We start from the raw sequence: 25187 nt of genomic DNA on the forward strand, positions 1-25187 counted from the left end.
CACTTTTCCACACACTTTTCTGCTTATCATGGATTAACTGCTAAAAAGGTACGCAATAAACTGTCACTTTGAACGCGGTTTGAATCAAAACGTTGCTATCCGAGTGACAGGCGATTGACTGCTAACAGTCGTGCATGTTTTGATTTTGCCGTTAGCTAGAACTTCATCAGGTTCAAAATTAAGTCATCTTGTTTTCGTCTTCCCTTGTCTAGGCAAAATCTGATCGTTTTTAATAGTCAGATCAAGCCTAGCCTGAAGTACTAATCACTTCCTGGTTCATCTTCATGATCGTTACTCATCAATGCAGTTAATAAAACAGATAAGAATGTAATATGAGCTACGTAGGATGACGAGTTGCACTAACAAGACAAGCCACATCACCTAGCCCGATATGGTTCCATTGCAGCCAAGACCTCCTGGCTCATCATGGCTTCGTCTTCCAGCTTTGCCCCTCCAAAACTGGATGACTTCATCCTGACAGAGCGGCTAGGTAGCGGAACATATGCCACAGTCTACAAGGCCTACAGAAAGGTGAGCCATTACCTCCATAATTGCATCCTCTTTTTGCTGCATCCGTGACACAAAATGGCCGACACGTTCATCCCAAACGATGCAGCAGGGGGATAATCGAGAAGCGGTGGCTGTGAAGGTGGTCGCCAAGAAGACACTGAACAAGGCGTCCACAGAGAACCTGCTCACGGAGATTGAGATCCTCAAGACCGTGCGCCACCCTCATATTGTCCAGCTGAAAGATTTTGTGGTGAGCTCACTTGGTTTCCATTCATCCATTTTCTGTAGCACTTGCCCTCATTAAGTGTGTTGTGTTTCCACTATGAATCATTTTGTTGTCTCGCCATCAGTGGGATTCGGAGAACATCTATCTGATCCTGGAGTGGTGTTCCGGTGGAGATCTGTCCCGTTTCATCCGTAGTCGTCGGATCTTGACAGAGGGAGTTGCCCGACGTTTTCTGCAGCAGATAGGTGATTCAGCATACGGCCATTTATTTGATTTTCGATGGCTATGTGAACAATACACATACCGTATATTGCTCACACCCACAGCGTGTGCTCTCCAGTATCTCCATGACCGAAATATCTCCCATTTGGATTTGAAACCACAGAATATTTTGCTATGTGGTTCAATCCTCAAATTAGCAGGTAAGAAAAAGAATATTTACGATAATAAATACTAGATTTTAGTATTAAATCCTGTATCTGCTTCAATATCAGACTTTGGCTTCGCCCAGTACATGTCACCATGGGACGAGAAGAGCGTGCTGAGAGGCTCACCTTTGTATATGGCTCCCGAAATGGTGTGTCGGCGCCAGTATGACTCCAGAGTGGATCTCTGGTCCGTGGGAGTCATTCTTTATGGTGAGTGTTAGGCTCAGTCGAGTCTACAAAAATATAAAAGAGAATATTGGAAAGGAGTTGTCACTTGCAACAAACTAGCTAGCTAGATTTGGATGTAGCCATACTTCACCCCCAAAAGCCACAACCCTAAAAACCTCTTATGTTGCTTGTGTGAATATAGAGGCACTGTTTGGACGGGCCCCTTTTGCATCAAGGTCGTATTCAGAATTGGAAGAGAAGATCCGAAGTAACCACCCCATTGAGGTATAAGTGATGAAATTATTTTCTTTTATCCATACATTTGTTCATTTTAAATCCACTAGGTGGCCCACTTTAATTTACTTTCCCTAAAAGTAAAATAATATGACTTGATAGTGGCTGGATATTATGAATGAAGTGCGCTGTCGCCATCTAGCGGTGGAAGCCGGAAGTATACTTGCGTCTCCAATTTCAGATGCAAAGTACTCGTGGTATTTTTTTAACAATTAACGTTTTGAGAGCAACATAATGAGGTCACGTTGTTGTCCATCAGCTCCCACCTGGTGTCAAGGTCTCCAAGCACTGCCGGGACCTCCTCCTGCGTCTCCTTGAGAGGAATCCAGATACCCGGATCACATTTGCCGAGTTCTTCACGCACCCCTTTGTGGACATGGAGCACATGCCAAGTGCTGAGAGCTTAGGGAAGGCGGTAAGATACACAAAACGAATCTGTGGAATGTTTTGGTCTGTGTCACCCCCTATCTTCTAACTCTTTCCAGAAAGAACTGGTCCTACAGGCCGTCCAGAAGGACCAGGTTGGCGAGAGATCCGACGCGCTCTCGCTATACTGCAGCGCCTTGGAGCACTTTGTCCCTGCTATTTACCGTAAGATCAAATTTGCCATTGAGCATCATGTTGAACATTATAAAAATTCAAGAAAATCATCTCCTCTAGATGAAACCGACTTGCAGCGTAAAGAAGTCCTCAGGAAAAAGGTAGGCCTGAGAATTTTGTGGGAATCACATTCTTACTTTATATTAAATTAAATGTCCCCCTGCAGGTGCGTCAGTACGCTTCCCGAGCAGAAGAGCTGAAGGCTTTGGTAGCCTCGGACAACAAGCTCATCTTCGAGGAGGCGCACACTTCCACGGACGTCCTCCGGGGTAGGAAATGTCACGAAGGCAAGATGAGGGCAAGCGCTTGTTATCAAAACCTTTTCTCCATCTCGCTCTTGTAGAAATGTCTCGTGAGCATCCACGATTGCTAGCGGCGCTGGAGATGGCCTCTGTCGCCATCGCTAAGGTCAGGCTGCAGTTGTTAGAAGAATCAAATTTGATCACATGATTGACATTGGTTGTCATATTTTTGTTAACCATGTCTGCTGACTGTGTAGGAGCAAAGCGGAGTGGACGACAATGAGGTCTTGGATGGATATCAGAATTGTTTAGGAGAACTTCTGTTGGCGCTTGCAGGTACAGTGGAAGCTTGTCTTTGCCTTGTCGGGTGGGCAACTGAGCGATTCGTCGGCCCATCGCGGCATATTTGAGCTGTCGAGGCAAGGTGCGAGTGGGCGGGGCCGTCAGGCAACACAGAAAGCCATTCACGAACCGCGTGTCCTCAATGAGCTCATGCGAGAGCCCTCATGTGAGAACGATTCCACTATTGAAGCTCTTTAGAGCCGAGATGATGGGACCCAGAGTCTGCCAGGGCCCCCCGCGTGCGCTACGGGAGCCCCGCCATCTGCTTCCCATTTAGGCCTCGTTTGCTGCACAACACACAAGACGCTTTATCTTGGGCTGTCGAGAGCTTGAGGCGGCCAGCCAAGCCCGGAGCTCGCTCTTCCCAATCAAGATGCTTTTCAAGGGGGGGGAACTTAACCACATGCCAACATAGCACTCATTTCCACTTTGAAACGATGATAGATGCTCAAAGCGGGATGGAGGAGAACACGCTGAACCTGCTTGATGGGCCATCTGTGACTCACTTTCATGGTCACGCATGGACGTTTAATCAGATAAAATGTCCATTCATCTTCTGAACAACGTCAATTTCATGTCAGCTTTTGAACTCATTCCCTCCCATTGACGGCTATGCACATCAAAGATCCGTTTGCCTCCTAAAAGTGCTAATTCTATTTTCTCTTTTGGTCCTCCCAGCTGAGCCGCAGGGCCGCCGACGAGAGCTGCTGCACGGCGAGGTGAGTCTCGCCATCGTTGAGATCAATCATTTAAACAGCAGAAAAGAAAAAGGGCAAAAAAATTCCCTTAAAAATAAAAAAATAGTTAACTAAACCCTCAATGCATAATAATGTGGAACACAATATAAACACACACGACCACAAACATTTCCGACAACAATAACACGACTCCGGTTCTAACCAAGACGCACCGGCAAGCTGACTCCATCCATTGTGGACTGGAATCCGAAATTGTGACGTGATTTAATGTCACGACGACAAGTCGAGCATGGGGAAAGTGCAACCCGCGTCGAGTTCCCTTCATGTTTTACTGCACGCGCTGATTAAAGGCTTGCGGTTGGAGGGCAGAATACGAAAAACAAAACTGCGGTCAAAATGTTAATTTGCTGCGCCGGAGCACTACGTTTAAATGGAAACTAACCACGGCGGTCTCGTGATTATGTACAAGCAAAACTCTTGTGTTACATTTTTCTCCTCATCTGTAGCCCCCCCCCAAAAAAGCACACGTGTCCCTTCTGAAATGTTTTCCCCAATTTCCCTCCTCTAGCAAATTTGGCACCGTACTTCCGTGAGCTTGGAGGTCTCACCGGAGGGTTAAAAAAAATAATAACTCGCATTCCACACTGCTGCAGCAGGGACTCAGACATCCTGTCTTGTGCTGCCGAGTACAGGTCAGAAAAACACCGTACGCTACCCCGACATGCAACTGAATGCCAGCTTTCATTTTGTCCCGCCTCTTTGGTATCCTGCCGGGGGGCTCATTGTGCTACCCAGGATGGATTCATTGTCCTTTGTGACCCGTCGTTACATATCTGTGTCTTAACACCAGCAAAGCCGCCATTTTGATTTTTTTAAAAACGATTGTGGTATGGAATCTTACCTAAAAATATTTTCTTTTTTTTTTCAGATTAAAAGCCTCATGAGCAGAGCGGAATACCTCAAGAAGAACATTAAGGTGAGGGTGCGGTCCCCAAAAAATATTTAAATGTCAATTTTTAATTGTTTATTAATAATTTAGAATGTGATTTTTTTTAAATGGCCATAATTTGGAATGATTTGTATTCGTTCCAGATGCAGGAGACTCAAAGGGACGCCTCGTTGGATCGGGAACCCCTGGCCGACTCGGTTAGAAGCTGTGAGTATGGTATTGATGAAAAATGGCAAAACATACTTAGTTTTTTTTTTTTTTTTTAAACTTTAGACAGCTCTTGTAGTGTGAGATGTACTCTGGATGACCGTCAAAAGCATTGCACATTCTCGGAACTTTTACAGGCAGCACATTGCTGGAGGGTATCCAGACTGAAAAGTGTAGCAGTAGAAGAAGCTCAGATAACTTGGAGCTTAATAATTTACTTTTTTTTTTCTTTTTTGCTGAGCTCAACAGTGCAAATCTGTCACTCTTATGTGAAAAATAAACTATTAGTGAAACACTCGCTCCAGATCATAAATCTACATACACCACCTTCTTATGCTTTTCTCCAAGTTTCTAAAAGCCTGGACAATATCCTGTGCTTAGCCAGAAATTCCTGTGGAATTATAGAATTTTTTTTTTTTTGTGGGCCTCACTGGAGAGGCAGCTTGAATTTCCCAAAGTACATGGGCTTTTTTTTCTTATTCCCGCTGAAGTTATTTTAATAAAAACCACACGGTTGCTGCTAGCCACAGGCTGGCACGAGGCCAACGGCGTGTCGCCTCTCTGAGAGCATATAGCACATATACTGGATTTTTAAAAATACAACTTCCTATGTTTGCTCTATTTAAACTAAAATCTACCAATTCATATTGTCAGATCATACATGATGAAATATAATATATTCAATATGAACCGAATTCTTTTCTCTATCTTGCCAGCGTGCTGTTTGCAGTAAACCTGAAGAAAACCAGCTGGCTTGGACCTCGGCTAGTCAGACGGAGCCAAATCCACCCCATTAAAGTTCTGTGCTCCATGCCAAATCAAACTTGCGTCCCCACCTCACCTTCAACATCTCTGGAGTCGGCCTTGCAAGAAGAGCTCAATGTTTTGGTTGTTGCTGTGAGCTAGCAAGTAGCGAGCTGCAAAATACTGTAACGGGTTTATTTTCCTGCTAACACACTGTGGATATAAGATAACTGTTTACAACGTTTTAAGATATATTTACATAATATATATCTATATTTTTTTTTTTTTTACTGTCTACTGGCACAATTGAGATGTGCGTCACGGATCGAAACAACAAAAGTACTGTCAATCTGACTTTTGGACCACCTCCAAAAAAAGTCAAATCCCGAACTATGCTTCAATTGACTTTCGAGGCTCCACTGTAGTTCACGCCCCCCCGTCTCACCCCCTCCCCCTCCTCACGCCTCCACTGTGGCCTAACCGCAGGCTCGCCATGTCCTCTCCACTGATGGACGCCATTCCCACCGCCATGAAAGGAGAGATGGAGAGGTGCGGCCCGGGCGCTGTTGATTCTACAGCAGCAGGTTTGGCTAGCGCCCCGGCCAGTGTATGTGTGTGTGCACGTTTGTGTGACACCGACACACACAAGACGCACTGGGCCTAAACGAAAGTCTGATAATCCTCGCCGTTGGAGGTCTGGGCACGCTGTTTTGATTTCCAACATATGTTGTAATATTCAAAAAAGAGCCTTAATTATGAGGGAAAAAGTCTAAATATGTATGTTGGCAGCACCTACACGCTGCTCCGTTGTTTAATTTTGTGTTTTGAATGTTGACGCAGCTGTCATTTGAATAATGACCGTGTATTTATTAAAGGAGAAGAAGAAGCCGAGCGGGAAATAAAAATGACTGTTGGAACCTTCTGGAGACGTTTTGTCAACAGCGCGCTGCCAAGCCAATGCTTTGCCTTTTGTCCAGAAGTTGTAAAAAAGAGAAGCCTCGAGCGCGCCATCAACGTCAGGAACAGCTGGATCGCGTCCACAAAGTGGGAGGAGAAAGACAGGAAGGCTTGGCGAGGGAGACTAAGGACATTTTATAATTATATGATTCGTACGCAAAGACGCTCGCTATATGTGAACATTTCACATGAGGACCGCACTTAGGAAAGCAAAGGCTTGTGTTTGTTTTTTTGTTTCGCTTTTGACACTTTCCCTTCGCCTGCCCGACACTTTTTTAGAAGTTGACACCGTTGCAGTGTCCCGTCGCACGTGAGCCACCCAAGCATGTTTTTTGTTACTGTCAGAAAAATATATATATATGTTATCATGCGTTATCTAATGAGTGTATAATCAAAATATTACTGCAATATATGCTTGCTGTTTCTGATCTTGTGCAACAGAAGAGAAAGGTCGTGGCTGGGTCAAGTCAAGTCAAGTCAAGTCAAGTCAAGTTTATTTGTATAGCCCTAAATCACAAACAGTCTCAAAGGGCTTCACATAGCCAAAATTGACAATTATTCTCAAAGCATCCCCTGTCAAGCAAGATACTGCTGATAACTCAGGGAACATCCACCCAAAATAGACCGAAGATACGACAACCGACCGTATCATGACCCTGCTGACCCTCCTCGAGAACATCACGTTCCTCTTTCCATCTGTCAGTGCTGAAGACAACTGTTGATTACTTAAACTATTATGCTAATATTGTCTTATCAGTATGTGCCTTACTTCTTGATTACGAGACGAAGCCCATGCATTTTCTTCCCCTCCCTTAGGGGCTTATTGTCTCACACTGTGGGTAGGACAAATCCAAATAAAAAGAGCGAGAGTACGACAGATATTTAGTGGAGTGAGATTGTTGTACGATATCTGTACCGCACTCCTCGCGAGCATTGAATTCATATTCTGTCTCATTTGTATTTGTCTGCTGATACTTTTCTCCTGTCCAGATATTTGGTGTGCGAATTGAACCTGACAGTTACCATGGCAACAAGCGATATTTTTCAAGAACCTATTTCCACTAAAAAACAAATCCCCTAATTTTTCTTCTTTATGTAGCATTTTATAATACTCATTACTGTCATACAAGTGTAAAAAGAAGATATCTTTATAATAAACTAAATGCTAAATAGAGTAAAATGACTCACATTATTATATGATATATATATTTTTTATTTAATTTTAGTTCAAAACGGGCATTTCCTCCAACTAGCATAGATCTAGTGTATGGTAATTAATCGGTAAAAATGGTGACAGTTTTTCAGGAATACCACAATAGAATTATCAATTGACTCATCACATCAACTTCAAGTTAAAAAAAAAAAAAAAGAAAAAAAAGTTACGGTTGGATCTTTGTCAAGACAAACATGGTCGACCAGTGTTTTGAGACTACAAGTGTCCCGCTGGAAGACTTTGTTCTCGGCTGGAGGTGACCAATTACAAACACATGCCAGAGAATATAAAAGTGGTTTATAAAAAAATAAAAAAAAAGTTCAGAACTGTAACATGAAGTTCTATCTCTTAATCTAAAACATGACCTGTGATCTGGCGGGGGGGGGGGGGCACTTGAGGGTCATGCTGCTGTGTTTTGATATCCAAGCAGGCTTTGTTCTTGGTTTAATGGTGCTCACTAGGCACACTGGGAAAAAATGTCTCCCAGCCTGAAATTAAGAGTTCACATTTTGTTTGGGCCATTGACTTTAATCGGGGCACTTCTGCTTCTTTGTGGGGGTCCTGCTGATTTAGTTTTAGTTTAAAAGTCCACGGGGACCTCATCTTTCACTCCAGATAAATGTCATGGAAATGTTGACAGTTCTTCATCGTTGGGTAAGGAACCACGCCTAGTGAAAATTTCTGTCTTAACTTGGTCAAACTGTGGGGTTTGGGGAAGCTTGATTTGACCCCGCCCCCTTTTGGACTGACACCATAGAGCAGGTCGGTCGTTGGCTGCGGCTGGATGGTTATCATGAATGGAACATTGTACCTCTGAGAGACAAGAGCCCTCCCTTTTTGGCCCAGTGAAGAGAGCACGGGGGTCGGGATTGAGGGTTACGACGGGGTTGTTTCGGAGAAACGCTGAATGCAGATAATTTACAAAATGGGCTGTGTAACCCCCTTGTACGCCCCCACTCCTGCACTCAAATTGCACATTTACCCCCGAAGCTGCTCTTCTCGTGTTTGTTTTGATTTGACTCCAGGAAAACGGGAAAAGGGGCGGGGCTGTCGTCTAGGAGGAATTTAAGATGCATGGTCGAAAAAGTCCTGGAGTCAAGACAATCTGGGTGAAAACAAAAAGGGAGGGGGCGGGGGTCTGCTGTATTTCAGCTTCTTTTGTTGGATGTTGCACGAATATTCACAACGTTGAAAAGTGTTTGTTTTTTTTCTTTATTTTTTGCACAATAACATTTTGGCTAGTGATGATGAAAATGAAGCTTCAAGATGGTTCATGAACCAGTTGTGTTTATTGAACATATTGACTTGCCGTTTCTTGAACACCTTTCGTTAAACCAACAGTGCCCCCTAGAGGAATCAAAAAATACATCTGATTCATGAAGCAAATTTGAAGCTTCATTTCCCTTTCTTAAATTTTTATATTGTCCAAAGTCAAACTGTATCTCGATGACAGCAAACGCTCCTTACTGAAGCTTCCACTGACCCTTGACCCTTAAATGTCATACCATGCTTGATGTCTAAAAAGCATCAAAATGTCATTTTAGCTTACTTTTTCAACATTTTATTCCAAAAACATTCCACAATTGGGACCGTATCAATAATCATGGCTTCCAAGCTTTATTACACTGACTTCTTTCACATCATATAATCGTATCATTCTGTCAAATATATATACACACGTTTGTCTTCATATTCTGGCTTCATAATTTAACATTTACACACATAAAACTCATGTTGGCATAATTTCTGCGTGACAATCGGAACATTTTTCAACATGTTGCGTGTTAACCAAATGTAAACGGTTTTGTAGTGTTACAGTAAATCCTGTTGTCAAAATTCTACAAGAAGCGTTCAAAATTCAAGTCATTGAGACTTGTAGAATCCAACAAGGGTTTTTTTTTCTTTCCAGCACTGCATTAAAAAAAAAAAATTGTGAATTTAATGAGCCTGCTACATTTTGAGCTGTAAAAGTTAGCATGTGATTGGCGAAATGGAGCTGACATTTTGTCGCTCCTGCGTTGGATCTCAGGGAAAGAAGGAACAAAAGCAAGATGGATGCCAACATAGCAAAGTTAGCAGTAATAAAACAAGGTGTCATTTAAAGGTGTGAAGCTAGGGGAAGGAAAAGGGTGGGAAGCACGGGAGGAAGGAGGCCAAGGGGCGGCCGGGGGGGCGGCCGGGGGACAGGTCTTCTGTACAAACGTTGTGTGGAGTGCGGTGCTCCAGTTAATTTAAGCACTTGATCCTGTCCCCCGCAAATATTTGAAGTGTGGTTACCACGACAAAAGTAGGAGAGTAAATAGACCCGGACGGGCCGAGTCTCCGTGTTTGTCTAAGGTCTTAATAAAGCGACCCTCTAAGTACCATTGACACCAAGGGTAAACAAACGGGAGCCGCACGCAACTGGCAACTTTTTTTTTTAGCCTGGTGAGTCGGTCTACAGTTTTCCCGTGTAGAAGACATCCTCACGCTTGAGGAAGTCCAAACTGAAGGTTCTTGAATGTTTTTGTGGTTGCTGGTCCTTTCAACTAAGATGTCAGTGAACTTCAAAGAAGTCATAGCCCTCAACTAGGGAGACCTCAAACGGTTCTTGAAGAGTTCGAGGTTTCTGCATCATATTGAAGTCTTAGTTTTAAAAAGAATTTCAAATGATGAAATCCAAAGTGTCCAGGGGTGAAAACCAGAATCCTTCAGCCAGGTCAACTGCGAAAAAGAAACCCAACGTGGTGGCACTTCTTGGTGTAGAGTAGGATTGGACCCACCAAATATCCTCAACCATGAAGAATTCCAGCTGTCCTCTTGTCAACCTTGGTTTTAAAGACAGTCTCAAATGATCCAAAGTGTTGACAGCAAGGGTGAAAACCAGCATCACCTCATCCAGCTGACTCGCCTTCAAGCCCCCCTTTCAGTTGGTCCAGGAAAAGAAGTGTCAAGGGATGAATCCAATTTCACAACCAAATACATCCAAGAAGGAGAACCAGGAGCATCCCCAACGTGGGCAACCTCCGGGGAGCCGCAGAGTTTTCGCTGTAGACATCATCCCTGTCCTGTCTGGCGTCATAGTCCTCGTCCTCGTACGTGTCGTCCACCTCCGGCTGGTCCGAGATGACGCCGTGGTGGTCCCCAATGGAGCAGAGTTTACTCATGTTCTCCTTGACCACCTCGCAGAAAGGTCTCCCTTCGCCGTCGCAAACGCAACGGTTGAGCAGGGCCCCGTCGGGGATGTACAACATCTGCTGGATGGTGGCCTTGCACTTGGCCGAGCACTTGCGTCCATTGAAGAGCTGTCCGCAGTAAGACAGATACGCTTCCAGGGAAGCGTGGCAGTGGCTGTCTTGCACGCAACGTTGGCGTGCCTCCATGCAGCCGATCCCCCCGCCTCCGTCTTCCGGGTACCGTCGAGGTAGACACGGCTCGATGGCGCGCTTGGCCCCCTGGCACATGACGTCCTGACCGCAATCGCAGGTCTCCAGGTCCGGCCCGCTGCGGGTGCGGTTGAGGCGGATCAGTGCGTTAATGCAGTGGCTGGGGCACTGGCGCCTGGTGCCCTGCAGGTTGCCCTCACAGGCGGCCAAGTATTGTCCATAGGCGAGCTCGCACTCGGGTTCGGCGTGGCAGCGCAGGATGGCCTGCCAGCAGATGAGCTGCGCATCCAAGGCCACCAGCACCCACAGGAGCAGTGCCAGGACGCCGCACCAACATCTCATACTTGGGGGTTAACTCGAACCCTTCCTCCTGCAGTACATCATCAAACCTCCCGGGCTATAAAGTGTACAAAAATACCTCGCCGAATCCCGGAAAACACGTCATGAAGTCACCACGCGTGGGTGCAAAAGCAGAGTGCGTGAACTCACGCTCCAGCAGCAAAAGTTCTCCTACTCCAGCCCGAACGGCCGCGGTGCGTTTACGGACCGGCCGCGTGCACGGATGTGCGTCTGGATTAAAAAAAAAAGTTGCAAAACGTATCCAGTTTGTTTCATTCCTTCTTCGTTGTGTGCCGATCTCCTTTGTCCCTCGTGCTCGCTCTCTCTGTGCTGTTTCACTTCGCGCACCGCCGAGCTTCCCTCACAACACCCCTCCCCCAAGAAAGAAAAGTTTTTTTACATGCACCCCCCTCCCTCTCTCTCTCTCTCTCTCTCTCTCTCGCTCTCTCATGGACACACAAATTTCTCTCCCTGGCAGCTGATTGGTCGCCTCTAAGTACTTCTCCAGCCTGCTCACAAATTCTCTCACAACTACAGTGAAATCAGAACCAGCTATGCTTGGACCAGGTACCATTATACCATCTGACAGAACCTTCATGATGGCCTCATCGCTGAGGGTCTTCAGAATCTAATTGCCCCCCCCCCCCTCCACCACACCCTCCTCGCTCTCTTTCTCCCTCGCCCACTGCTGTCACACATTCCTCAGCCTTGTAGAATGCTATTTTCTGGCCCGTTTCACCGCCATTGTGTCCGATTGGCCATGCGTCGGCCCAGCGTCTCCCCACAAGGAGGTCTGTTCACGCAACACGTCCGTCAATGGTGAGGGCCTTCTGCAGCAATATAATTTACAGCTCTCCCCTTTCACACTGCACTTGAAAACTAGCAATAGCTCAGGCTTTACTGCCATTCACATGCTGATTAACTTGATTTTTTAGGGGGAGAGGGGGGACTACATTTTCCCGTGTCTGACACTGGGAGGCTCGAGCAATTTGCACAAAATGGATGCCAGGTTCAAGAGTGCAAATAGACAGATCAACAGTCTTGTATAAAGAATAGTATGTGTGAACAAAGCAAGTGAACTTTTCTTTAGGAACACAAAAACACAAAATAACACTTTTTTGTATATGATACATAAAACGTAGTGTTAAATGTGTGCTTTGGCTTAATTTGGACAACAATGCACAATACAGTACGTATATTCAAATGAAAAGTAATGTACAAATACATCGTGTACTTTTTCTAAACATTTGTCGCCCCCTGTTGTTCACTAGTGAGAATGCAGGTCTTGGTTCTAATTGAAGTAGACAAATTATGCTTATAAATCCTTCCTGTTGACATTTAATAATTAAATAATAATAATAATAATAAATAATTGTAAATATAAAGTGGAACAGCAATGCTTTTGTCTGAATAGCATCACTGGGCCAGAGCAAGCCGTTTTGGTGCGGTCTATTCACACCTTTTGATTGATTAAAAGATTTCAACAGCAGAAGACTTTGTCCATCCAACCATACATAAAACGTAATAAAACAAATCCCCTCATGATATTTATGAACACGTCTTGTAAACAAGCACTGCAGTCAATTAAGAAGTAAGCTAATGCTAGCGCTAGCGAGAAGCTAACGAATGCATTTAACTCATTATTGTGTCCTCCAAGAATAAAACAGTACCTTCGATGCAATTTATCTGATACAATTACTCAAAATACATCCACAATAAGTGAAAACATAAAATCAGAACGATTGTGATACTAATGCTACAAAAACGAGGGCATCATAGACACACAATACTATGAAAATGAAACACAGTTTATTATTTTTGTGTCATCTCAAACTTACCGCTTTTTTGTGTCCGTCTTTTGGCAAATCCTAAAAAGCAGGACTTCATCTTAAAAAATTAAATTTAACCAGGCACTTCTTTGAGGTTCTGATGCTGGGAGACGGTGTAATAGTTTTGTCAATAAAAGCATCCAAGAACGGAACACTTTGACTTATCCACTTGTACCTTTGGCGTCCTTGAGTTTGGACCAGTTTCTCCGAGTAATAAAGATGGCGGATATGTGAAACTGTTTGAGCACACCCATTACCTTGTATGGTAGTGCCGCCCGAAAACTGTGACGTAATAGTTAAAAAATACGTAATAGAAAATGGATAAAATTGAACGGAGTAAAAAATATCCCAGAATATAAAAGTATATTTTCTATACAATGCTGGAGACTCCAAGTGCACGATAAAATATATATTTAAAAATTAAAAAAGTGGATTTCTAAAAAATGTCAATTTTCTTAGGCTCCTTGCACATCAGAGCGATTACTAGAAAAAAATGCTCAAGAACACAAAACTGAGAACATTATCCAAAAATATGTTTATTGCAATTGAAACTCCCATGAGAGACAGAATGACAGAAATATAAGATGAGAAAAACACAACACGCTTGTAGCAAGCAAGCAAGTCTCGTGGCTTATGGCTTCACTTTCCCCTCTATTATAATTATTATAACTGTCATTATTATTACAGCAATTATTTCCTCGTAGCAATATTGCAAAATAATTATTGCTACTTTTTCTTGTATATTTCAATGACCAATCACTATCATCACGTGACAAGAACCCACAAAAAAAAGTGTGCTCTGTTAAATTTGGAACATTTCTAACCGCGCCTCCCCTTAATGCAACCAGATGACATTTATTTCAAAACACGCGCACACACACAAATGCCAAAATTGCAATTTGGCAAAATAAAGCAACGTAGGTTATTGAGGTGTGTGCCACTTTTACAAAACGGGTGTCATCATGTCATTATAGTAAGAATTTATAAACATAAGGTTAGGCTAGGCTTCATTTATGGGCTAGGGTTAACATTGTGAGTCCTTATGAACACATGAATGACGGTACCCGTATTGTAAAGTGGCTCAGAGAAGCGTAAATTGCCATCGCTACACAAAACGTCCACGAACAACAACACCATAATTCTCTCCTGACTCCTCTGAAAACGACACCGCGAGGCCGCGGCCTTAGCATTAGCGCTAACAAGGTTCACGAGGACACCACTCGACACGACGACAGCTAATCCACTGGCACGAAACGGCACCATACGACGAGCTCAGCGCGTACACACAACAGAAGTATCGGCGTTATGAGGACACAAATATTCGGACTTTGGCCTCTAAAAAGCATTTACGTTTGTGCCTTTCTAGCAGCTTTTTATATATATATTTGTAGCGAGTATTTCAATGAGACTTCCATGTGCAGCACAAAGACAGGCTTTGCTTTCGGAAAAAGTTAGAGAGCTACGTCTCATGTATTGCGCACGGTAACGTCTCTAAAGTGACACATGGCTTATTTGCTCGAACGTCATTGGTTAAGAGAAAACAATAAAAAGGCCCATTATTGATAAAAGTAGTTTCCAGGTGAAATGTTGAATAATTTTGTTAAAAATGCCAAGAAAATATCAAAGGTCAAAGAATTTTCGGCAAAATGTTTTCTATTGAATAAGTCGGGTTTTTAGCATTATTGTTATTTACGTGGAGCTGCCAATGTGGAGTAAACATTTTTTGACTGGCAAAAAATGCCAAAGCTAAATGCCTGTTAAAAAATGTTTAGCGGCAGCTCCAAGCTTCCGGAATTAATCATTTGAACTAACACAACTACTCCCTCCTCCCCAGAAGCTCGACCTTGGGCAGATCTCAGCTCCCCGACATCACATGAGACTGCAGTTTTCCGTCTGCTTCTTGAGGTCCTCCAGCGTCGCCTGGGCCTTGTCCTTGAGCTGGTCCATGTCGACGTTCTGTAGGTTGGACAGCTGACCCAGCACAGACTGCTTGTGCGCCTCCTCCTGGCCGTCCTCGGCGATCATCTTGGCCAGCTCGGTGGGCAGGACCACGTCGTCGCCCGCCTGCTGGATCTGGGTCTCGTCCAGCTCGTTCTGATTTGGCAAAAACATTGAAATTGACAATTTTGACGCGATTTTTTACATATTTTGTGAACTTTACAAAAATGAGAAAGACAATATTAATGTAATGTAAACATTGAATATGTATTTTGTATATAATTTCGAATACCTTTGGTAGTCTGTACTTGTCTCGAAAATGACTCCTCACGGTGGCTCGCTCGGCTTTCTTCTGGGCAAAATTTGCCTCTCGTTCTTGTCTGCAATACAGCAATCCCAAATTTTGTGAATTTGTTTGAAATGGAGAGAGGAAAATATATTTTCTTTTTTTAAAAAAAAAAGGTCATATTGTGTTTTGTTGATTATTGTACACTTTTGAAATAAAACAACATTAATTCGGTTCTATTTTGTTAAAATACTTTGTCCAAGATGTAACTTTAGAAGAAAACAATTCTTAATTAGCCATACAAGCTATCAATAATTATTTTTTTAATCGACTCTAAATTAGCATTTTGAGCGGTTTCCTACAGCAGAGGGCGCTATTCTCCCGAATCCAAAGCTCATTGAGGCCTTCACGCCCCAGTTGGCTTCAAGTCATCCCCCATCACAAATGCTTAATTTGTTGAGAGGCCTGAGACACACAAGTCAACAAAGCTGACATAATGTCGGCCAGATGTGGCGTGTGAGCTCACAAATAGAATATGGAGACGGCAAACACACACACATGCGTGCGGAGGGGGAATTTGCACTGCGAGCCTGTGAGGATCACATCCTCTGAAGGCGATGCACCCAATGTGTCAGCGCAAGGTCGTTTTGTTTTTTTTTAGTATCCCCGAGATATGCTGTCATGTTATAGGCCCAAGCGGGCAAAACACCAAATCCAGAGTAGCCATCAGTCTTGTCAAGGACATCACCGGGCGGGTTGGTGGCTTCTCGGGCGCCCTGAAGTAGACAACGTGTCTTCACGGAATCGCTAAACATGTTTTCTTCGCCTCGGGCTAATAGTTACTCTGATGAAAGGTCACGTGACATCGGCCTGAGTCAGCGTGTCGCTTGTGTTTTTGCGTGAATTCGAAATTGGAATCATGTCCCAAATGATAGCCAGTTAAAATGAAATTAATTATTGTCAATTTGCTAAAAATGTTTTTGTTTGCGACTCAAACGTGACCTTCTTTGGTTTGAATGTTGAGGCACATGATACGGGACGTGGAAAGCGACATCAGCAATCAATAACCACACAACTCGAATTCCCAGATGACCTTGCGCTCGGTTACCTCTAGCATGCCAACACCGCGCTATCTATAGATGTCTATATGATATATACATTCATGCAAATCACTTGAATACATAATAGTACGTATAACGGGCCCCGTCTAATTTTTACCCTTCTTATTACTTCACAAATTATTTTTGGATGGTTTTTGACAATATTCAAAGGGAAGTTTCATTAAAATTTTTTAATCATCTTTTTTTTTTAAATATATTGTTACTATTTAAAACAGTCTTACTCACTTTGGCATTCTTTCAATGATGTTTTTTTTTTACCCCTTTGCTCATTTTGACAATTTTTAAATGGTTTTAACATTTTTCTCCTTTTTCCACTTTTACTTAACCTCAATGTTTCAAAAATTTCTCTTTTGTTACTCGTCATACTCTCATGTCATTTCGTATCTTTGTAAAGTTAGTTTTAAACTTATTTATTCATCTTTTGATAGCGTTTGGGCATTGTAGTCACCCCCCAACACACATACACATTTATTTCTCGAAATGTGCCAAATGATGTAGAGAGATTTCCCAAATGACCTTGGGCATGCATGGTGTCCTCAAGCATGCCTACACAACACATTAGATTACGTCTCATTTCCATACTTATTCGTTATAGGGCAGCCATTTTACACGTCCTTATTTAGACTATTCTTCGTGCACGCGCGCAGATTATCCACGTGCACGAATCCTTGTCAGAAAGAAAGCGTGTGACTCTTCGTCTCCAAATATGTTTTTAAACGCGTCCATCCGCGTGTGCGCTTGGCTCGCGTGCGTAAAAGACGCACGTCTCTTCTTCGTCTTTTTACGCACGGGAACGCGTTCATTTCATTCACCCGTCATTTTTGTCTGTCGACTTACTTCTCCTCCTCTAACTGTTGCTGGTACTGCTCGAACTCCTCCTGGGTCATCCCCTGCGCCGCCGCGTCCGTCTTCTCCCCTTCGGGTTTCTCCTCCGTCAAACCGCCGGTCAAGTTCTTCAACTGGCCCCCCACCACGTGCTTGACCATAAAAGCCATCTCTCAATCAGAACCTTTTTTGGGGGAAAGTGAAAAAAGCGGGCTCCTCGATGGAGACTGGCGGCTTGCGTGGAATCCACCCGAGAAAGATGCGCGTAAAAAACACTGTGGTTGCAGGGAGAGGGGGGGGAGGTGGAAACTGAGCAGAAATGATTCCCCGCTGAATGGCGCGTGCAATCAGATCGGAGGAAGAGGAGGAGGAGGAGGAAGAAGAGGAGGCGGATGCTGATGAGACGCGCGCATATGAGTCAACAAGTTTGGCGAGCAACTCTACCAATGGCGTGTGGCTGCCCTCCCTTCTGCAAGGCGCCGGGTGCGGCAGACTCCCGATGGACTGGCTCCGACACTGGACACAACGTCAGTAGTGGGTCAAGCTTTCTTTGTCGCCATCTGGAGCATTGCTCATTTTTAGCGCCCCCTGCTTTTTTTTTGGGGGGGGGGGGGGGGGGGGCGGGAGTTTCACAAATTAATGTGGGGCAATTAGGAGTTTTTGTTCCTTGTACGCGTTGGGCATACAAATATGATCTACATTCCAGAAGGCGTTCATGTAACATCCAAGAAGTTTGACAGGCAGTCGACAAGGAGAGCGGGTTGATCCTCGCAGCAGCATCAGCGTGACACCACCCTTGTCTGGCCTACTTTCCTTCAGTCGACTCGCAACACGTCTACTGTGTTTTTGAGTGGCAAAGGCTTAGCTAGCGCTAAACACCTGGAGGACTCGCAAATGAGTCCAAATATATCGTTGTTATACAATGACTACAAATGTCGGACATGAAAAACAATCAGCGGAGGCTGATTAAACCTGTTTGACATCAAATACAATCATGAAGTACAGTAATCCCTCGTTTATCGCGGATAATTGGTTAAAAAAAAAACGTGCTAAGTGAAATCCGCGAAGTACGGTCACCAACAAGAAGTGCTGGGCAGGCTAACGAGTTAGCGGAAAGATGCTAATTCGCGATCATGCTAACACGCGAAAACGGACTTCTAAAGGAATGTAATTCCATTTGGAGCAATACTACATTGTCCTAAAGGTTAGACACGTTTCCTCAATTTAGAAGTTTAATTTTGACTTTTAAATGTTTTTTTTAATTAGGAAAAAAAATCCGCGATGTAGTGAAGCCGCGATAAACAAAACGCGAAGTAGTGAGGGATCACTGTACATCGGAGTGACTTCAAATATCTTGGATCATCAAATACCATCATCCCAAAATTAGATAGCGTCTCCGTAGCGCCACTTTCAAGCGAGTCCAATCGAATTTTTTTTTTTTTTTACCACAAACTTTCACAGGACCATAAAGTTTTTGGGAGCTATTGGCCTTAAGTGGACTGTATGAAACAACATATGACACAATTATCTGAAACTAGATTTGAAGTCATCCAGCAGTTTGGCACTGAGAGTCATGTTGGTCCAAATCGTTCTGCGGAAGCAGCTGCGTTTGTCAAAAGCGTGCAAACACGCGGCAATGGCGGATGGCGATGGCGGCGTAACGAAAGGCTCCCGGATGAGTGCAGAAACAACATTACTCCCAGAATCTAAAAATAGATGCGTGTCAAGGCCCCCGCAGCCTCCTGCTCCGCTTTAGTCGTCTTTTTACCGCCTGCTCTCTCCCCCTTTGACTGACGTCTGTGTGCATGCTGATCATTGGCATGACTCGCCATCCGCAAAACCATAGCAGGTCTTTGGGGTGATGTCATCCAAAACAGTCCTCACATCAAAATGTCATAAATCAAATTCCATCTACAAACGACTTGCATTAAAATAGCATCATTGATGCCGCCAATGTTCTTAAATTGGATGCCATTTTGGAACGTCTTAGATCAAATGCCATCATGGCTTACGTCCAAAATCTGAAAGGCAATGTTTTATTTTCGAAAAGGTAAAGCTACATTTGAACATTTATTCAAGTTTTAAAAAACAAGTTTGTTAAAATATATGCGTATTCCTACTTGTGTGTGAGAATATCTTCACACTTTATTATTATTAATATAATAAAAATAATAATGATTATTATAATAAATAATAATAATATTTTTTTAAAAATATGTCTCCTCATAATTAGACAAATGGCTGACTTCCTGTTCAATTTAAACACCGCTGGTCATTTTGGATGGGTGGTAATAACGGGGGTGGTTTTACCAAAATCCTTTTTAGCCGATCACTTTACATGAGCTGCTTGGATTAAGAGCATGCGTGGGTTTGACTGCATCATCATCCTTATTGTCCTCATCATCTTCTTCACTCGGTCCAGGACCTTTGTTTTAGCAGACAAGGGAGGAGACGCACAAACAACCCCCGTTGAGCTCCTTCCAGCCCAAAACGACATTAAAGGGCTTCAAAATGATGTAAAAAACTCATTTTAATATGGAGTGAACACAGTAAGGTAGAAAATGTGTATTAAAAAATATTGTAAGATACTCAAAAGTGTCCTGGCTGGTTTACTACGAAAGTAGCTAATCCGGGGTTGCCGTGGTAACATTGAAAGGAGCCAGTGCGTCATCAAGATGATTTTGAAGCCATTCAAATGTCTCGCTTCAACCTTCAAAATGATGACGACATGCCCAAGCAGCATTTTATTTTGTTTGTAAGGACTCCGGGGAAATCAACCCCCCCCCCCCCAAAAAAAGTCAGATGTGGTGCTCCTACTTCCAGCGCCTTTAAATAAAGTGTGAAGAGGTGCAGCTCAATTTTAGAAGATGTGTGAAAGAGCAATCAGTGGGTTTGTCAAGTCTGTGTAAACAGGGATAGAAGAAAAAAAATACACTCACAGGATGAAGCGAGTTGGAGCAGCTGCCGCTCTTGATGCCATCCACACACTCCGCCAATCAGGCTGGTATTGATGGCGTCAAAAAGGCTCATTAGGAAACATTGTGCGGGCCATTTTCTTTCAGTGGGAGACTCATTTTATACTGGCTGGAATGACGGAGATGTAGAGACACTTCATTAGGTACACCTGAACTGCCATTAAGATAAAAATAAAAATAAAAATAAAAATAAAAATAAAAATTGAAATTGAAATTGAAAATGAAATCAAAATTGAAATAAAAATAAAAATTGAAATTGAAATTAAAGTGACCGAGTTGTGGGAGACTCACTTTGTACTGGATGGAATGACAGAGACGTAGAGACACTTCATTAGGTACACCTGAACTGCCATAAAAATAAAAATAAAATAAAAATTAAAGTGACCGAGTTGTGAACTGTAACAAATCCCTGCATGACAGCAATAAGTAATGCAATCAAAGAATAGCAGAATGTGTGTTTTTTCGAATGGAATAAACACACCCCAACACACACCAACACACACACAAACACACACATCCACACATGCAATGCATTTTTTCACACACGGCCCTTCACTGTATGTAAAGATTAAAGATTATTTAATCCGCTTCAAGATTAGCATGTTAGCACGCCGCTGGAGGCTAACAAGCTAAGAGAAGCCCTGCAGGCTTTTAAGATCAACTGCTAAAGCATTACAGATGTGTGTGTGTGAGTGTTCATCTTCATTCCTGCATCCCTCTTTACATTCCATCTTATGTGATCCATCCTCCACAGCAGCCCTCCATCCTTCTCTCCCTCATCCCTCCACCTATCCCCTTTATCCCTGTGCACTCGTCCATCTTCTCTCCATCCTTCCTTTTATTTGCCCACCGCTTCATCCTCCTATTCAGCCATCCTTCATCATCGCGCACTCCTCCTTCCTCGCCACTTCCTGTCACACGTGTTCTTTCTACCCTGTCATCAATCCCCTCTTCCTTCCTCATCCCTCCAGCTCTCTCCATCATCTCATGTTTCATTCGTCACTCCATCTCTTCTACATCCTCCATCTGAGGAACATCCATTCAATTCTCCTTTTCACTCTTTTCTGCTGACCTCAGCCAACACCTCTCATCCATGATTTCCATCCCTTTCTCCATGTCACATGTGGCGTGCATCCCGAGGGCAGCTTTGGAGAAAACATGACGTCACAAATGGCTGATGGAATTAGCTGAGCGTAAAATTCCCCTTTGTATGACGCCATGCCAACAACCTGCTAGTCGGAATGCGATGAGAATGTGAAGCAACTAGCAAAGATCTTTACACCGCTATGGTTCAGGTGTACCTAATGTTGTGTCCGGATAATTATGAAACCCATAAATGTATTTTGTGCTTACTCATCATCTTAATTTGCTTCATTGTTTGCCTTGTGGCTAAACAAAACATCAATCTTATGTCTGTGGCTAACATTAGCGTCAATGTTAGCCACAGTGGCTAGTTAATTAGCCACCAAACAAACGCTAATGTGCTCTTCATGAAGCCGAAACCACAACTTTGAAAGCCAATCTTAAAACCTTAACCCAAGTTTAAAACAGCTTCCCAACATTTTTGTGTTTGCGAGCCAATCAAGCGGCGCTGACCTGTGCGCTAACGCAACGCTCGGCGGCCTCATTAGCCGTTTATAATGACCTGAAATTTCCCACGATGCATCACTTCATATTCTCTCAATACATCTTGTCATCTGTTTTTCCAGCTGGGAGCTGCGCCTCCAACCCAAACGCTCCATCTGTGTCTGCTTCAGTTATGAGCACACAACACACATACTGACACAAACACCTCCACCGCTTTGGGCGCATCTCGCCACATGCGCGGCGTTGCATAAGTCTGACCTCCACTCCCAAAAACAACACACCCTGCTTTGACGAGACCTCGATGGTCAATCGCTGTGGCCGTCACCCGTGTGTCACGTCACAACAAGAAAAGATGGCTAACGAGGTGTTCAGAGAGAGAGTTTGGGTTTCAAATTAGGGTTTAAGGCCTGTGTTGGGGTTTCAAACTTAGGTCTGAGGCCTTGGTTGAGCCCAGTTAGAAATCTACCCTAACCCTAGTTTGAAAACCTACAAAATGGATGCCTGGGACGATTATTTAATTTAATTTAATTTAATTTAATTTAATTTAATTTATATTTGGGGCGGGGCAGGGACCATCAGATTTTTAAAATGTATTTATTTTTGGGGTTGGGCAAACAAAGGGTTCGGGTAAATCTGAAATTAGCGTTTCAATCGAGTCTTAATGTTTCAAATGATGGTACGTCTATTATGGGTTCTTGTTCTCATGTTTATTGGAAGCAAACATCGTGCACCTCACAGAGCTTACATAAGATCGAATGTTTTGGTGAATGTCTCCAGTCGACCTCACGCAGCCCCTCCGTCCAACACGAGTACCGACGAAATCCGCTGAAAATGTCTCATAATGCTCGGATGAATCCAGCCTTTGCCTCCCCCAAGGCAACTGTGTCATCTTCATCCCTGCTGGAGTCCTGGCGCTACCAACGCACCCCCCCCCCCCCCCCCGCCCCCAACTCGCAGAGCCTTCTTTGGCTCACCGAATTCAATTAAGTTGGCTCAATCGGAACGTCTCGACGTTTCGTCTCGGCTGAGGGCGAAGGTGAGCCGAGCTGGCTGGCCGTCAAAACCTCCCGAGGCCGGACGGGACGTTGAATCGAATTGACGAGATGATGTAACGATGAACGCTACTCCCCGCGATAACAAAATGGCGGCGCGTCAAGCTTCTTCTCGACTGAGTGTGATGTTCATTTTTGCAATCAACATCACACAATGGCCGCCGTCTGCTGTGATTGACAGGGCGGCTTTCACAGTCTATTATCACATTAAATATCTGACGAGATGTCTCTGACAGCAGCTTCCTCTGAGTCGAAAATACAAACGTCACTATTTTTCAGACTCTCGTGACTCACGTTTGATTCAGAAGTCTCGTACGTATGATCCGAAGCATCGTTGGTGCAGCGTGGACGAAACGACGGAGGTCTCGTGATGCAAATAACTCCTCGGGGCTGCACAGACAACAACAAAAAGCTGCATGTCACGCTTACGTAAAACACTTTGACTGTACTGAGGTCACGTAATGCACAAAACACCCACGCTGCTGTTTATTAAGCGTATGAATAAAAAGAAATGAATCCTAATTAGCGGCCATTACATAATAACACAACCATACACAGCTGAAGCTGTGGAAAAAAATATATATAAATATATTATTTTAAAAAAAATACAGAATATAGATTTTTTTTTAAATTAAAAATGAACCAAAATATTCAGTGCAATAATATATTTCTAATCTCTGTTAAAATTGTCGATGATGTTCTCATTACATTGTGCAGGTGTGCCTAATGAAGTGTCCGCCGAGCATTCCACCCCCACCGAAGTAATGAGGACAAGCATTTTGCCAAATTAATCACGCCATTACGCAACAAGGCCGAGTGCAGGGAGCGCAACAAAAACACAATGCTAATAGCTGCTTTTCTCACTCAAGCGTCAACATCCGCAGATAAAAACCCCAAATTGGGATACACGGGCAAAAACGCGGCGGCCATTGAAGGAGTGATCCATTAAAGCATCAACCGGAAAAAGGTGAAAAGTATGACCTCTGGTTTAGGTGTGTATGCTAACAAGCTAGCACGTGATGAACGAAAGCTCGGAGCTGAAGACTAGCTGTTAAGGTTTTCTAAAAAAATATTTTTAACAAATAATAGAATTACATAGGTTACTATTCTAAACATTAGAAAGACACATTCCTCGCATTACACCATTTTTTTAAATTAGCGCCGCTGAGCGCTTATCTGGGTCTCCCTCTGTCCCTCGGTGCCCCGCCGCCGGGCCCGCAACCCCCCCACAACGTTTATATGCACTCCTGCCCCATTGGTGCACAGAACCGCCGAGTCGGGACAAATGTCCAGAGGTCTGGATGAGCCTCCATTCGAGGAATATGCTTTAATTTACAAGCTGGATGTACATTTTGAGATTTTTATTTTTTCCCCTCCCCAATGAATTCTGCTAATCCCCTTGGGAGATTCTCTTCACACTTCACGCTGTATTTACACCATGCTGCATGAATTACGCGGCAAACAACTCATGCTGTACAATTCCAAGCGTACGATCGTCATTTTTTTGTCATTTTGCTTTCAAGGAAATATAAAGAGCGTTTATCTCTGTCATTAAAACAATTAAATGGAGAGAGAGAGAGGCAACAATGGACGTTAAAATCAACAAGCAACAATAATGTAAGTTTTGTGACAAGTGGTCGAGTGTGCATTTTTTTATCTGCAGCCTTGGCGACATTTCATGAACCTTCAACATTACTCACGCTCGGCCGCCGCTCCTCATGTGTCACAAGCGTTTACGTGACGTCCTCCTCGGGCCCTCGCCGAGTCATCCGCGCAGAGGCGGGTCACTTGGAAAAAGATAACAAGAGAGAGGACGGATTCATTTTGGTCACGAAATGGAATTCTTGTGGACACACGAGCTCGTATTCATATATTTCCTGTAGCTATGTTTGAGGGTAGCAGAGGTGGGATATAATCTGCCAATCAAATCTGACAATAATCCCTCGTTTATCGCGGATAAGTGAAATCCACGAAGTACGGTCACCAACAAGAAGTACTGGGCAAGCTAACGAGTTAGCGGAAAGATGCTAATTCACGATCGTGCTAACACGGAATATAAACGAACATTTGGAGCAATACTACATTCTCCTAAAGGTTAGACACGTGTTTCCTCAAATTAGAAGTTTTGTTTTGACTTTTAAATGTTTTTTTAATTTGGAAAAAAAAAATCCGCGATGTAGTGAAGCCGCGATAAACGAAACGCGAAGTAGCGAGGGATCACTGTATTCTTATATTCTTGTCAAACAATATTCTTGACAAACAATTTGGTCTTCAACAAGTGTGCGTTTTAGT

The 25187-nt window shown here is 43.6% G+C and overlaps 3 protein-coding genes across 4 annotated transcripts; 1 reads left to right on the top strand and 2 right to left on the bottom strand.

The window, feature by feature from the left end:
• On the top strand, positions 1 to 6325 carry ulk3 (unc-51 like kinase 3). Its single transcript, XM_049719039.1, has 17 exons — positions 1 to 48; positions 407 to 531; positions 617 to 760; positions 861 to 981; positions 1063 to 1158; positions 1231 to 1374; positions 1535 to 1617; positions 1886 to 2041; positions 2112 to 2217; positions 2287 to 2327; positions 2393 to 2495; positions 2570 to 2634; positions 2726 to 2804; positions 3489 to 3529; positions 4437 to 4484; positions 4601 to 4664; positions 5381 to 6325. Exons 2-17 carry the CDS (start codon positions 427 to 429, stop codon positions 5395 to 5397), a joined length of 1413 nt encoding a protein of 470 aa, XP_049574996.1. The 5' UTR covers positions 1 to 48; positions 407 to 426; the 3' UTR covers positions 5398 to 6325.
• A 2523-nt stretch (positions 6326 to 8848) lies between these two features.
• si:ch1073-459b3.2 (growth arrest-specific protein 1) lies at positions 8849 to 11655 on the bottom strand. Its single transcript, XM_049719041.1, has one exon. The coding sequence runs from the start codon at positions 11283 to 11285 to the stop codon at positions 10527 to 10529; it is 759 nt and encodes a 252-aa protein (XP_049574998.1). The 5' UTR covers positions 11286 to 11655; the 3' UTR covers positions 8849 to 10526.
• Positions 11656 to 13627: 1972 nt separating this feature from the next.
• Positions 13628 to 17785, bottom strand: cplx3b (complexin 3b). Of its 2 annotated transcripts, XM_049718608.2 has the most exons (4): positions 17726 to 17779; positions 17294 to 17611; positions 15342 to 15429; positions 13628 to 15205 (listed from the first exon to the last, which is right to left on the bottom strand). In XM_049718608.2, the coding sequence occupies exons 2-4, from the start codon at positions 17449 to 17451 to the stop codon at positions 14981 to 14983; spliced, it is 471 nt and encodes a 156-aa protein (XP_049574565.1). In that variant the 5' UTR covers positions 17452 to 17611; positions 17726 to 17779; the 3' UTR covers positions 13628 to 14980. The 2 variants fall into 2 exon arrangements, with proteins under 2 accessions (XP_049574565.1, XP_049574564.1); XM_049718607.2 differs by having other exon boundaries at positions 17294 to 17785.
• Positions 17786 to 25187: the final 7402 nt, after the last annotated feature.

The sequence above is a fragment of the Syngnathus scovelli genome, chromosome 4 (genome assembly GCF_024217435.2).
Source record: "Syngnathus scovelli strain Florida chromosome 4, RoL_Ssco_1.2, whole genome shotgun sequence".
Lineage (NCBI taxonomy): Eukaryota > Metazoa > Chordata > Actinopteri > Syngnathiformes > Syngnathidae > Syngnathus > Syngnathus scovelli.

What these genes read in the sequence shown, in the direction of transcription:
- ulk3 (XM_049719039.1), top strand. Translation starts at nt 427, where the DNA reads ATGGCTTCGTCTTCCAGCTTTGCCCCTCCAAAACTGGATGACTTCATC. An exon ending in GAAGTAACCACCCCATTGAG is followed by an intron (nt 1,618 to 1,885) that starts GTATAAGTGATG and finishes GTTGTCCATCAG; the next exon opens with CTCCCACCTGGTGTCAAGGT. An exon ending in CCTCTGTCGCCATCGCTAAG is followed by an intron (nt 2,635 to 2,725) that starts GTCAGGCTGCAG and finishes CTGACTGTGTAG; the next exon opens with GAGCAAAGCGGAGTGGACGA.
- si:ch1073-459b3.2 (XM_049719041.1), bottom strand. Translation starts at nt 11,285, where the DNA reads ATGAGATGTTGGTGCGGCGTCCTGGCACTGCTCCTGTGGGTGCTGGTG.
- cplx3b (XM_049718607.2), bottom strand. Translation starts at nt 17,451, where the DNA reads ATGGCTTTTATGGTCAAGCACGTGGTGGGGGGCCAGTTGAAGAACTTG. An exon ending in CAACAGTTAGAGGAGGAGAA is followed by an intron (nt 15,430 to 17,293) that starts GTAAGTCGACAG and finishes GCTGTATTGCAG; the next exon opens with ACAAGAACGAGAGGCAAATT. An exon ending in ACAAGTACAGACTACCAAAG is followed by an intron (nt 15,206 to 15,341) that starts GTATTCGAAATT and finishes TTGCCAAATCAG; the next exon opens with AACGAGCTGGACGAGACCCA.